Raw genomic sequence first — 13,629 nt, forward strand, 5'->3', positions numbered from 1 at the left:
CAGCCTGGACAACTTGGTGAAATTCTGTCTCTACTAAAAATACAAAAATTAGCTGGGCATGGTGGCACATGCCTATAGTCTCAGCTACTTGGGAGGCAGAGGCAGGAGAATCACTTGAACCCGGAAGGCGGAGGTTGCAGTGAGCTGAGATAGTGCCATTGCACTCCAGCCTGGGCAACAGAGTGAGACTTCATCTGCCAAAAAAAAAAAAAAAAAAAAGATAGGTAGTCTCACACAGTAATAATAACAAAAGTATTGGGCAAATTGCCTTATGATGTGGTTTGATCTTAATTTAGCTTATTATTTCAGGGTGTGTTGAGTAAATCAATTAATTGGCGGGAGCTGGAAAAGCAATATTATACCCAGACAGTATATGAAGAAGAAATTATTCACATGCTTGAATACTGTGGAGTAAGTATTTCACTTTCCATCCAACATTGGTGGAGGGGGGAGTTGATTGTATATTTAATGATTCAGGTTTTTAAAGAGAATAGCAAATTTTTAAAAACATAGCTAGCCGTACATACTATTTTTTAACTTCAAAAATTGTTCATTTTTTCCCGGGCATGGTGGGTGACACCTGTAATCCGAGCACCTTGGGATGCCCGAAGCGCGTTGATCACTTGAGGTCAGGAGTTTGAGACTAGCCCAGCCAAACCCATCTCTAAACACCATCTCTGTAAAAATACAAAAATTAACCGCATGTGTTGTTGGATGCCTGTAATCCTAGCTATTCAGGAGGCTAAGGCAGGATAATCTCTTGAACTTGGGAGTTGTAGGTTGCAGTGAACCAAGACTGTGCCACTGCACTCCAGCCTGGGTGACAGAGTGAGACTCTTTCTTAAAAATAAATAAATAAAAATTATTTTAAAATAAAACACAGATACAGAGAATCATGCAAAGCATATATGTGGTTTACTACATTTATTAAAAGCCAAACACACTGTAACTACTACCTAGGTCAAAAATAAAACTTGACCACCCAAACCAGAAACCCCTTCAAATGTGTCCTAATCACAAAGCCTTCCTTCCTGCATTATTAGTGATCATTATCCTTATGTTTATTCCTTCTGCTTTTAAAATAATTTTATTATCCAAATGTGTATCTGTAGACCCTATAGTTCTTTTATTTGAAGTGCCTTTAATAAGTTGCCTTCTGACAGAAAACCAAACACCACATGTTCTCACTCACAGGTGGGAATTGAACAATGAGAACACTTGGACACAGGGCGGGGAACATCACACACTGGGGCCTGTCGGGGGGTGGGGAGTTGGGGGATGGATACCATTAGGAGAAATACTTAATATAAATGACAAGTTGATGGGTGCAGCAAACCAACATGGCACGTGTATGCCTGTGTATCAAACCTGCACGTTGTGCACATGTACCCTGGAACTTAAAGTATAATAATAAACAATCAATCAATCAATCAATCTGTAAAGAAAAGAAATAAGTTGCCCTACATCCCTTTATGTTCCTTATAATTTATTTCATGAAGAATTTAGGTTATTTGACCTGTAGGGTTTCTCACAATCTAGATTTTTCTGTTTGTGTTCGCATGGTACAGTTCAGCATTTTGCTCTACATTGCCTGAAAATTGGCAGTTGGATCTAGATAAAGGCTTGATTAAACTCATTGTTTTGATTTCTTTCACAAGGCTATAGGAAACACATAATATCTGATTTTCTCTTTTTTTATGATGTAAGCCTCTACTGATGCTTAATGACTGTATCAATACATTGATGGTTGCTGATATTCTATCATTTCTTTTTCATGTATTAGTTTGAATACTTTTATAGGGAGACACTTACCTCATATATTATTTACTTACGTTGTACGGTCATGTTATGCATAACAATGCTTCAGTCACATATATAAAGTGGCCCAAAAGATTTTAATACGATATTTTTACTATACCTTTTCCTTTTCTTTTTCTTTCTTTCTTTTTTTTTTTGAGATGGAGTCTTGCTCTGTCACCCAGGCTGGAGTGCAGTGGCACAGTCTCTACTCACTGTAACCTCCACCTCCTGGGTTCAGATGATTCTCCTGCCTCAGCCTCCCAAGTAGGTGGGATTACAGGTACCCACCATCACACCTGGCTAATTTTTATATTTTAGTAGAGACAAGGTTTCACTATGTTGGCCAGGCTAGTCTTGGAACTCCTGACCTCAAGCGATCAACCCACCCTCGGCCTCCCAAAGGGCTGAGATTACAGGCATGAGCCACCGTGCCTGGCCTACTGTACCTTTTCTATGATTAGATATACAAATACTTACAATTGTGTTACAGTTGCCTACAGTATTAAGTACAGTAACATGTTGTATAGGTTAGTAACCTAGGAACAATAGATTATACCATATAGCTTAGGTGTGTAGTGAGCTATACCATCTAGGTTTATGTAAATACACGGTGATGTTCACACAACAATGAAACCACCTAATGATGCATTTCTCAGAACATATCCCATCATTAAACAACACATAACTGTATTTACAAGTCCTTAAACTTAGAATACAGTTTTGAGACTTTAACAGGCAATATTTCTTTTTTTTCTTGATTTTTTTTTTTTTTTTTGAGACACCCAGGCTGGAGTGCAGTGGCACGATGTCAACCTACTGCAACCACTGCCTCCCAGATTTAAGCGATTCTCCTGCCTCAGCCTCCCAAGTAGCTGGGATAACAGGCACACACCACCATGCCCGGCTAATTTTTGTATTTTTATTAGAGACAGGGTTTTGCCATGTTGGCCAGGATGGTGTTGATCTCCTGACATCATGATCTGCCCGCCTCAGCCTCCCAAAGTGCTGGGATTACAGGCGTGAGCTACCACGCCCAGCCAATAATTTTTAATTCTGGTTAGTTCAACCAGAGAAAGGGATTTGGGGACGCTGGTGTCCTCTTCTGTTTGAATTTACGTTACTCATTTGTAAGACTTTTAGAAGTTCAAAGGTTAAGGCAGATCATGGATTTCAAAACTTTGGCTGTTAAAAAAAAAAAAAAAAAAGATGCAGGCTAAATGATACCCTTTACTGTTAAGTAGGAAACAGCAATAAAGTGTAAGTCATTTATCTTAGTCCTGAGTTAAATTTTGATACCTCTTTCTTTTTTAAAAAAATTATGAGGCTGGGCACGGTGGCTCACGCCTGTAATCCCAGCACTTTGGGAGGCTGAGGCGGGTGGATCACTAGGTCAGGAGATCAAGACCATCCTGGCTAACACAGTGAAACCCCATCTCTACTAAAAATACAAAATATTAGCCGGGTGTGGTGGCGGGCGCCTGTGGTCCCAGATGCTCGGGAGGCTGAGGCAGGAGAATGGCATGAACCCGGGAGGAGGAGCTTGCAGTGAGCCGAGATTGCGCCACTGCACTCCAGCCTGGGGGACAGTGCGAGACTCCATCTCAAAAAAAAAAAAAAATTATGGTAAATATATACAACATAAAATTTACTATCATAACCATTTTTATGTGTATAGTTCAGTGGCATTAAGTATATACATGTTGTGCAATCATCACCACCATCTATCTACAAAACGTTTTTATCTTTTCAAACTGAAACTTACCCATTGAACAAAACTACTCATTCCTCCCTTCTCCCAGTCTCTGGCAGCTGCCATTCTCTTCTCATTGCTATGAATTTTACAGCTATAGGGACCTCGTATGAGTGGAATCATACAATATTTCTCCTTTTGTGTCTGGCTTATTCACTTAAGATAATGTCTTCAGTGTTCATCCATGTTGTAGCATGTGTCAGAATTTCATTCCTTTTAAGACTGAATACTGTTTAATTGTTTGAATGTACCACATTTTGTTTATCCATTTATTTATTGATGGACATTTGTCTTTTCTCTTTTTTTTTTTTGACAAAGTTGTTAATAAAACCCTATTTTATATTAAATAATGTTTTCTTTCATATGTTCAGACAGATTCTTTCAAAATGGGACAAGAGTTTGTGAAATGCTTCACTAGCAGTGCAGACAAGCTAACTAACCTTAATCTGGTTTCCAGAACTCTAAATTTAGATATAACAAACCAAGTTGTATCCCAAAAACCTGCTGACTGCCATAATTCTAGTAAAACGTCTGTCAGTGCAACATCAGAAGGACTTTTATTGCAAGATACCTCTAAGATGAAGTGCTTCAATCAAACACTTTCAACCAACAAAAGTAGTTATACAAGTTGCAACCCTCAGTCATACCACCTACTTAGTAAAGAACAAAGAAGAAACAATCTTCGGAAAGAATCTTTAATATTTATGAAAGGTGTCATGGATGAATGTACTCATGTAGCAAATTTCTCAGGTACTAATTTTTATATGAAATTGAGAATATTTGCTGATGTGTAAATATTTGTGAAACATTTTAAAGGATGCTTTATAAGATAATTTTATATATTTCAAGGGTATATTTTTTTGTTGGCTCCAGAATATGTTTGCAAAGATAGATAAATGTATCACATTCTATCTATGAAAATTTAAGATTATCTTACTCATTAAAAAACACACTGGACAGCCGGGCGTGGTGGCTCATGCCTGTAATCCCAGCATTTTGGGAGGCTGAGGCAGGTGGATTGCTTGAGCCCAGGAGTTCAAGACCAGCCTGGGTAACATGGTAAAACCCTGTCTCTACCAAAAAAAATTACGAAAAAGTAGTCATGTGTGGTGGTGCGTGCCTGTAGTTCCAACTACCTGGGAGGCTGAAGTGGGAGGATCACTTCAGCCCAAGGAGATGGAGGTTGCAGTGAGCCAAGATCACACCACTGCACTCCATCCTGGGTGACAGAGCAAGACTCTGTCACACAGACACACAAACACACACTCTGGAGCTGGACACAATGGCTCACACCTGTAATCCTAGCACTTTGGGAGGCTGTGGTGGGAGGACTACTTGAGCCCAGGAGTTTGACACCAGCCCAGGCAACATAGTTAGACCCTATCCCTACAAAAAATGTAAAAATTAGCTGGGTGGCCAGGCCCAGTGGCTCACACCTGTAATCCCAGCATTTTGGAAGGCCGAGGCAGATGGATCACTTGAGGTCAGGAGTTTGAGACCATCCTAGCCAACATGGTGAAACCCCATCTCTACTTAAAATACAAAAATTAGCTGGGCATGGTGGCAGGCGCCTGTAATCCCAGCTACTCAGGATGCTGAGGCAGGAGAATCACTTGAACCCGGGAGGTAGAGGTTGCAGTGAGCAGAGATCGTTCCACTGCACTCCAGCCTGAGTGACAGAGCAAGACTCCATCTCAAAAATAAATAGGCTGGGCGCGGTGGCTCGAGCCTGTAATCCCAGCACTTTGGGAGGCTGAGGCGGGCAGATCACCTGAGGTCAGGAGTTCGAGACCAGCCTGGCCAACATGGTGAAACCCCATCTCTACTAAAAATTCAAAAATTAGCCGGGCGTGGTGGCAGGCGCCTGTAATCCCAGCTACTCAGGAGGCTAAGGCAGGAGAATCGCTTGAACCCAGGAGGCAGAGATTGCGGTGAGCCAAGATCGTGCCATTCCACTCCAGCCTGGGGGACCAGAGTGAGACTCCATCTCAAAAAATAATAATAAAATAAATAAATAAATAAATTAGCTGGGCGTGGTGGCACATGCTTATAGTCCCGGCTACTCAGAGGCTGAGGCAGGAGGATCCTTTGAGCCCAGGAATTCAAGGTGGCAGTGAGCTATGATTGCACCACTGCACCCTAGCCTCAGTGACAAAGTGAAACTCTTGTCTCCCAAAAAAAAAAAAACCACTAGATTGCTGAGTGTGGTGGCATTCACCTGTAGTCCCAGCTACTCAGGAAGTTAAGGAGGGAGGATCACTTGAGCCCAGGAGTTCAAGGCTGTAGTGCACTATGATCTTGCCAGTAAATAGCCACTGCACTTCAGCCTGGGCAACATAGTGAGATCCCATCTTTAAAATAAATTATTGAGGTGATGCATACCTCATGTACTCTGATGTGATTATTATGCATTGCATGCCAGTATCAAAATATCTTACATCATGTAACCCATAAATATACTGTGTACCCACACACACAAAAGAAAGAAATTAGTTAATTTTTAAAAACCACAGTATTTTGTATCATTTTTAGAATGTTTATCTCGTACTGGAGATGAGTAATGTAGCCTATTATAGTTGATTTTTAACTTAATCAAAAATGTTTAGGCCGGGCGTGGTGGCTCACGCCTGTAATCCCAGCACTTTGGGAGGCCGAGGCGGGTGGATCACGAGGTCAGGAGATCGAAACCATCCTGGCTAACACGGTGAAACCCCGTCTCTACTAAAAATGCAAAAAATTAGCCAGGCGTGGTGGTGGGCACCTGTAGTCCCAGCTACTCGGGAGGTTGAGGCAGGAGAATGGCGTGAACCCGGGAGGCAGAGCTTGCAGTGAGCCGAGATCGCGCCACTGCACTGCAACCTGGGCGACTGAGTGAGACTCCGTCTCAAAAAAAAAAAAAAAAAATGTTTAGTTTGATGAATGTTTTATTTACTACATTGTGTGGTGTTTTTTATTTTCTAATGTGTATATGTTGAATTTTTTAAAATTCTATACCTAGTACCAGTTGATCCAAGCCTCATTATAGTGGTTCAAGCCAAAGAAGATGCCTATATTCCACGAACAGGAGTTCGAAGTTTACAAGAAATTTGGCCTGGTTGTGAGATCCGATACTTAGAAGGGGGTCATATTAGTGCTTATCTTTTTAAACAAGGACTCTTCAGGTAAGATGGCTGGTCTAAACGGCTAATTCGTTCATTTGTTGTTTGTTTTCTGGATTTTTTTGCTTCAACAAATATAAAAGATTAGATATTTTTATTATCTGTTTCAATCTTTGAATTCCCCCCCTCACCTCCCACAAATCTCACATTGAGTTAATTTTCTCTCTTTCCTAGGATTTCATCTTCTTTTCTTTTTCTTCTAGAGAACTAGGCATGATGCATATCATAGGCATGCTTTATCGTGTGGCTTTCCCCTCTTCAAATATTAATGGCCAGGTATTTTAGGATGTGAGAAGACGATCACGGCTTGTTAAAGTTGCTTTGGTGCATCAAGAGTTTTTTCACTCTATTCTGATGTTTTTTCAGAATGGCCTGAACATCTGTGGAATAATTTAGCAATGTTTTTCAGTTAGCAAGTGAATATTGAACCTTAAATAAGAAGTGCTTTTAATGTTAACAACTTTATATGACTCCACTATTTTAGTTAGAACTTATAAAAACTTTTATGCTAGCCGGGCGCGGTGGCTCACGTCTGTAATTCCAGCACTTTGGGAGGCGGAGGTGGGCGGATCATGAGGTCAGGAGATGAAGGCCATCTTGGCTAACACGGTGAAACCCCGTCTCTATTAAAAATACCAAAAAAAAAATTAACCAGGTGTAGGTGGTGCACAGCCAGCCGTAGGTGGTGCAAGCCTGTAGTCCCAGCTACTCGGGAGGCTGAGGCAGGAGAATGGCTTAAAACCCAGGAGGTGGAGCTTGCAGTGAGCCAAGATTGTGCCACTGCACTCCAGCCAGAGAGACAGAGCGAGACTCCGTCTCAAAAAAAAAAAAAAAAAAAACCTTTTATGCTAAAACTAGTTCTCTGGTATTCTGCATTATTGGAACATATTCATCATGTTATTATTAATGGTTAAATAAATAAGTTCACATAAATGATTAGATCAGTGCCCTGTCCATAAGTGTTCAAAAAAGCTGCCAACTGGATAACTATCTAATGGAAGAATTGTATGTGATATGTTTGACATGTTTTAGCTCTTGTTAAGGTAAGAAATAATTTTCGTATGTTGTTACTTATCTAGCTCAACTTATAAATGTCACCTTTTTGAGAAATAGACCAATTCTTCAAGTCTGTCATGTCTTGTAGGATATAGTAAACCTTTCTTTTTATACTATCATCTTTTAAGAAGCATTCATGCAGCATTTGAGTCCCTATTGGTGAGTGAGCAGACTATCCAATACTCATTGGCCCTCTGGCACAACAAAATTAAAACAAATAAACAGGCCAGGTGCAGTGGCTCACGCCTGTAATCCCAGCACTTTGGGAGGCCGAGGTGGGCGGATCACGAGGTCAAGAGATCGAGACCATCCTGGCTAACACGGTGAAACCCCGTCTCTACTAAAAATACAAAAAATTAGCCGGGCGTGGTGGCGGGCACCTGTAATCCCAGCTACTCAGGAGGCTGAGGCAGGAGAATCACTTGAACCCGGGAGGCAGAGCTTGCAGTGAGCCGAGATCGCGCCACTGCACTCCAGCCTGGGCAACAGAGTGAGACTCTGTCTCAAAAATAAATAAATAAACAAACAAACAAAAATCTGTGACTACCTAGGGTTGCTAGGGTTGCTTAAGAAGAGTCTAAAGTTCTGTTATACCTGTGAATGCAGAGGACCCACTTGTTTGCATTAGTAAATTAGTGTCAAATTTATTTCACTCTTTTGTGTATCTAAGTGGGAGTATAGCTAAGAGGTATTAGGAAGAGTAGATTTATAATCAAAGTCAAATATGAAAACTCAAAAATGCTACTATGAAGGCTTCACTTGAGAGACATAAATGTTAACTATTATCATGTGCCAGATGCTAGGGCAATTGCTCTGTTATTATCCCCTTTACACAGAATAAAGGGAACAAAAAAGATTAAGTAACTTGCTCAGTTGGAGTCACTACTAAGCTATTTGACCTCTTCCATTCCCCATCAGTCACTTCAAAACTTAACAGAGTTTAGATGACATTGGAATAGTAGAATTTTTAAAAATTCAGTCTTTTCACACACCAAACATAAAAATAAAAGAAGCTGCCAGGCGCAGTGGCTCACATCTGTAATCCCAGCACTTTGGGAGGCCAAGGTTGGGGTTGATCACAAGGTCAGGAGTTTGAGCCCAGCCTGGCCAATATGGTGAAACCCCGTCTCTACTAAGAATACAAAAATTAGGCCGGGCGCGGTGGCTCAAGCCTGTAATCCCAGCACTTTGGGAGGCCGAGACGGGCGGATCACAAGGTCAGGAGATCGAGACCATCCTGGCTAACCCAGTGAAACCCCGTCTCTACTAAAAAATACAAAAAACTAGCCAGGCGGGGTGACGGGTGCCTGTAGTCCCAGCTCCTCAGGAGGCTGAGGCAGGAGAATGGTGTAAACCTGGGAGGCGGAGCTTGCAGTGAGCTGAGATCCGGCCACTACACTCCAGCCTGGGGGACAGAGCGAGACTCCGTCTCAAAAAAGCAAAAACAAAAACAAAAACAAAAAAAAGTACAAAAATTAGCCGGGCATGGTGGTGCTCGTCTATAGTCCCAGCTACTCAGGAGGCTGAGGCAGGAGAATCACTTGAACCCAGGAGGCGGAGCTTGTAGTAAGCTGAGATTGTGCCACTACGTTCCAGCCTGGGTGACAGTGAGACTCTGTCTCAAAAAATGAATGAATGAATAAATAACTAAATAAAGCCATTCCTTTATGTGCTCTATATATTTGTGTGTTATTTAGAGCTTATTGATAATACAAGTGAATAAGAGGCTATTTAAATGATTAAAAAGGGACATGTACCTTTCCTAACCCTTCTCACATGTACACAAGCCCGTATTGTAACTTTAGGCACCAGGAAGTAAACAAATTCAGATTCATTCCACAAGAGCAAGTGCCTGGAACTAACTCTTAGGAAAAAAATTATCCAGTGGGCAATAATTTCAAAGTCCTCTTTACTTCTCCCCTATTGCTGTCATATCTATCTTCAAAACAAAATCTCTTTATGTGTTTACACCAACATGCAAATATCGACCTCTAATTTTTTTCCCTTCTCATGGTTCATTATAATTCACAAGGATCGAATCCTTGAGCCAAAGAAAGACAAGCATGTTGTAAAGCTATGACTTCCCAACATATTGGAAATAATAATCTATTAGCAGGCTATCAGTTTCAAAGATAGTCTTTTTTTTTTTTTTTTTTTTGAGACAGAGTCTCAAGTCTGTCACCCAGGCTGAAGTGCAGTGGCATGATCTCCTCTCACTGCAACCTCCACCTACCAGGTTCACACCATTCTCCTGCCTCAGCCTCCCGAGTAGCTGGGACTACAGGCGCCTGCCACCACACCTGGCTAATTTTTTTTTTTTTTGTATTTTTAGTAGAGACGGGGTTTCACTGTGTTAGCCAGGATCGTCTTGATCTCCTGACCTCGTGATCCACGTGTCTCGGCTTCCCAAAGTGCTAGGATTACAGGCGTGAGCCACCACACCCAGCCAAAGATAGTCTTAATAGCTTTGTTAGGATGTCAGGAAATGCTTAGTTGAACAAATGGGATACAAAATTAATATCTCATAGTTATTATTTAAACTGCATGAAAATATAGACATGCATTTTCTTTTTTCTTTCTTTCTTTTTTTTTTTTTTTTCTGAGCCGGAGTCTTGCTTGTCACCTAGGCTGGAGTGCAGTGGCGTGATCTTGACTCACTGCATCCTCTGCCTCCCAGGCTCAAGCAATTCTCCTGCCTCAGCCTTCCAAGTAGCTGGGATTACAGGCACCCACCACCACACCCCGCTAATTTTTGTATTTTTAGTAGAGGTGGGGTTTCACCATGTTGGCCAGGCTGGTCTCGAACTCCCAACCTTGTGATCCACCCACCTTGGCCTCCCAAAGTGCTGGGATTACAGGCATCCACCACCACACCCGGCTAATTTTTGTATTTTTAGTAGAGACGGGGTTTCACCATGTTGGCCAGGCTGGTCTCGAACTCCTGACCTTGTGATCCGCCCACCTTGGCCTCCCAAAGTGCTGGGATTACAGGCGTGAGCCAGTGCGCCCGGCCTAGACATGCATTTTCTTAAAATCCTGGAGGAAAGATATGAAAAGATTAACAGTAGATGTGAGTGATGGGATTATGATGTTTTCCCCTTCCTATATTTTGGATTTTCTGAATATTCTGCTATGAAAATGTATTATACAATAGAAAAAAAAAAAACAGCTTTAGAAAAAAATATCTTGTGAGTGGGGCAGGGTGTCGCAGGACTATAGTTCCAGATACTCAACAGGCTGAGGTGGGAAGATAGCTTGAGGCCAGGAGTTTGAGGCTGCAGCGTGCTACGATTGCACCTGAGAGTAACCACTGCACTCAAGCCTAGGCAACATAGTGAGATCTTCGCTCTAAAAAAAAAAAAAAAGAGCCGGGCGCGGTGGCTCACGCCTGTAATCCCAGCACTTTGGGAGGCCGAGGCGGGCGGATCACGAGGTCAGGAGATCGAGACCATCCTGGCTAACACGGTGAAACCCCGTCTCTACTAAAAATGCAAAAAATTAGCCGGGCGAGGCGGCGGGCGCCTGTAGTCCCAGCTACTCGGGAGGCTGAGGCAGGAGAATGGCGTGAACCCGGGAGGCGGAGCTTGCAGTAAGCCGAGATCGCGCCATTGCACTCCAGCCTGGGCGACTAAGCGAGACTCTGTCTCAAAAAAAAAAAAAAAAAAAAAAAGAAAGAAGAAATACCTTATGGAAGATAAAATTTGTCTGTTCGTTTTCAATTGAAATATTAAAATATTCGGTAAAGTTAATGTAGGAAACCAAGGCTTTTGATTTTAAGTAGCTAGGAACATGTTCATAGTAAATGAAAAGCATCTATATCATAATCTGTGAAACAGAATCTTACATTCTGAAAAGTCACATAATTAATTTTTAACAAAGTGATGATAAATCAGTCCCTTTTTCTTTCATAATTTATTTTATACACACACATCACACACATGCCACTGTGTGTGTGCATCTTTGTGTGTATGAATATGTATATTCTAAGGCACAAAAAAGTGCTTCAGAAAAAGATAATGCTTCTAGATCCATCAAAGTTGGAAGTATGTTTGATGTTTTCCAGTAGTGGTGATAAAGTTGCATGCATCTGAGGCGGGCGGATCAGTTGAGGCCAGGAGTTCGAGACCAGCCTGGCCAACATGGTGAAACCCCCTCTCTACTAAAAATACAAAAAGTTAGCAGGGTGTAGTGGTGCATGCCTGTAATTCTAGCTACTTGGAAGGCTGAGGCATGAGAATCACTTGAACTGGGAGGCAGAGGTTGCAGTGAGCAGAGATCATGCCACTACACTCCAGCCTGGGCGACAGAGCAAGACCCTGTCTCAAAAGAAAAAAAAAGGCCGGGCGCGGTGGCTCATGCCTGTAATCCCAGCACTTTGGGAGGCCGAGGCAGGTGGATCACGAGGTCAGGAGTTCAAGACCAGCCTGGCCAAGATGGTGAAACCCCGTCTCTACTAAAAATACAAAAAAAATTAGCCGGGCGTGGTGACACGCGCCTGTAATCCCAGCTACTCTGGAGGCTGAGGCAGAGAATTGCTTAAACCTGGAGGGGCAGAGGTTGCAGTCAGCCGAGATTGCGCCACTGCACTCCAGCCTGGGCGACACAGGGAGACTCCGTCTCAAAAAACAAAAAAAGTTACATGGATTCAAACACCCATTCTGAGGAGGGTAAACTGCCTGTTTCATAGCTATTTAGAGAGGATGTAAAGTTGCAAGCCACAGATAAATTTGGAAATAACTTACGGTAAAGGCATTGTTTGTCCCCCCTTTTTGTTAGTTACTTAGAGTTTTTCTTTCATATTTAATTTTAGACAAGCCATCTATGATGCATTTGAACGCTTCCTCCATAAATACGCTAACTAATTGGATTATTATATGTAACCAGTGTGGCGAAGATGTTTCTTACAAAAGGAAGCTTCATCCTATGATCATGTGAAGGACAAGCAGACAGCACTAATATATCTAATCGCTATCAATGTAGTCTGGAATTCATTGTTACAGATCCGTTAACTATAAACTTCGAATACATTTGAATAATTTCAAGATAATATTTGAAGTAAATAATGTTAAAGTATTTTTATTATTGTTCATTGGAATCCCATATACTCAGTGTTTAGTCTGTTGTTACTATCTATGAAAACTAAATTTTTAATCATGAATAATTTATTAAATTAAATAAATTTATTCATTGAAACTCTTCTGGGTTTTAGTAAAATTGCTAAATCAAACCAAGATTTTAATATATCAGCATTTACTTTGTACCCTTATAACATTTCACTATTGACTTTATTTGAAAAACATGTTTATTTTTTGAATGTATGGTGAATTCATAATCTTGTGTTCAACTAATTTTCTGCTGTGGAAATAAATACTTATGATGTATAAAATCAGTGTTAACTTTGAATTCTAAAATATCCTGATAGCTTCATAGATAAGTGCTTTGCTTTCTTTTTCTTTCTTTTTTTTTTTCTTTTTTTGATATGTACCTCTACTTGAATACAAGTGCTTTTAATGATCAAAGTGAGTGACAGGGTGTGGTAGCTCACGCCTGTCATCCCAGCACTTTGGGAGGCTGAGGCAGTTGGATTACCTGAGTTCAGGAGTTCAAGACTAGCCTGACCAATATAAACCCCCTCTTTACTAACAGATACAAAAACTTAGCCAGGCATGGTGGCGCATGCCTATAATCCCAGATACTCGGGAGGCAGGAGAATTCCTTGAACCCGGAAGGCAGAGGTTGCAGTGATCCGAGATCCCACCATTGCACTCCCGCCTGGGTAACAAGAGTGAAACTCCGTCTCAAAATAATAATAATAATAATCAAAATGAGTGTTCTGCAGATATGCATTAGACTTTGCTAGACTAA

The 13,629-nt window shown here is 41.4% G+C and overlaps 1 protein-coding gene across 20 annotated transcripts in view; it reads left to right on the forward strand.

The window, feature by feature from the left end:
• Positions 1-13,150, forward strand: part of ABHD18 (abhydrolase domain containing 18) — a 68,662-nt gene extending 55,512 nt beyond the window's left edge. For 11 of the 20 annotated variants that reach the window (XM_065545452.2, XM_065545453.2, XM_074040440.1 and 8 more), the window contains 4 exons: positions 310-411; positions 3,922-4,300; positions 6,549-6,711; positions 6,912-7,353. In XM_065545452.2, coding sequence (XP_065401524.1) covers positions 310-411; positions 3,922-4,300; positions 6,549-6,711; positions 6,912-6,993 — 726 coding nt within the window. In that variant the 3' untranslated portion in view covers positions 6,994-7,353. Of the gene's footprint in view, positions 1-309; positions 412-3,921; positions 4,301-6,548; positions 6,712-6,911; positions 7,354-12,574 lie in introns of those variants that run through there. The other 9 variants (XM_065545455.2, XM_065545454.2, XM_074040431.1 and 6 more) reach the window with 1 other exon arrangement.
• Positions 13,151-13,629: the final 479 nt, after the last annotated feature.

This window comes from Macaca fascicularis, chromosome 5 (genome assembly GCF_037993035.2).
Source record: "Macaca fascicularis isolate 582-1 chromosome 5, T2T-MFA8v1.1".
NCBI lineage: Eukaryota > Metazoa > Chordata > Mammalia > Primates > Cercopithecidae > Macaca > Macaca fascicularis.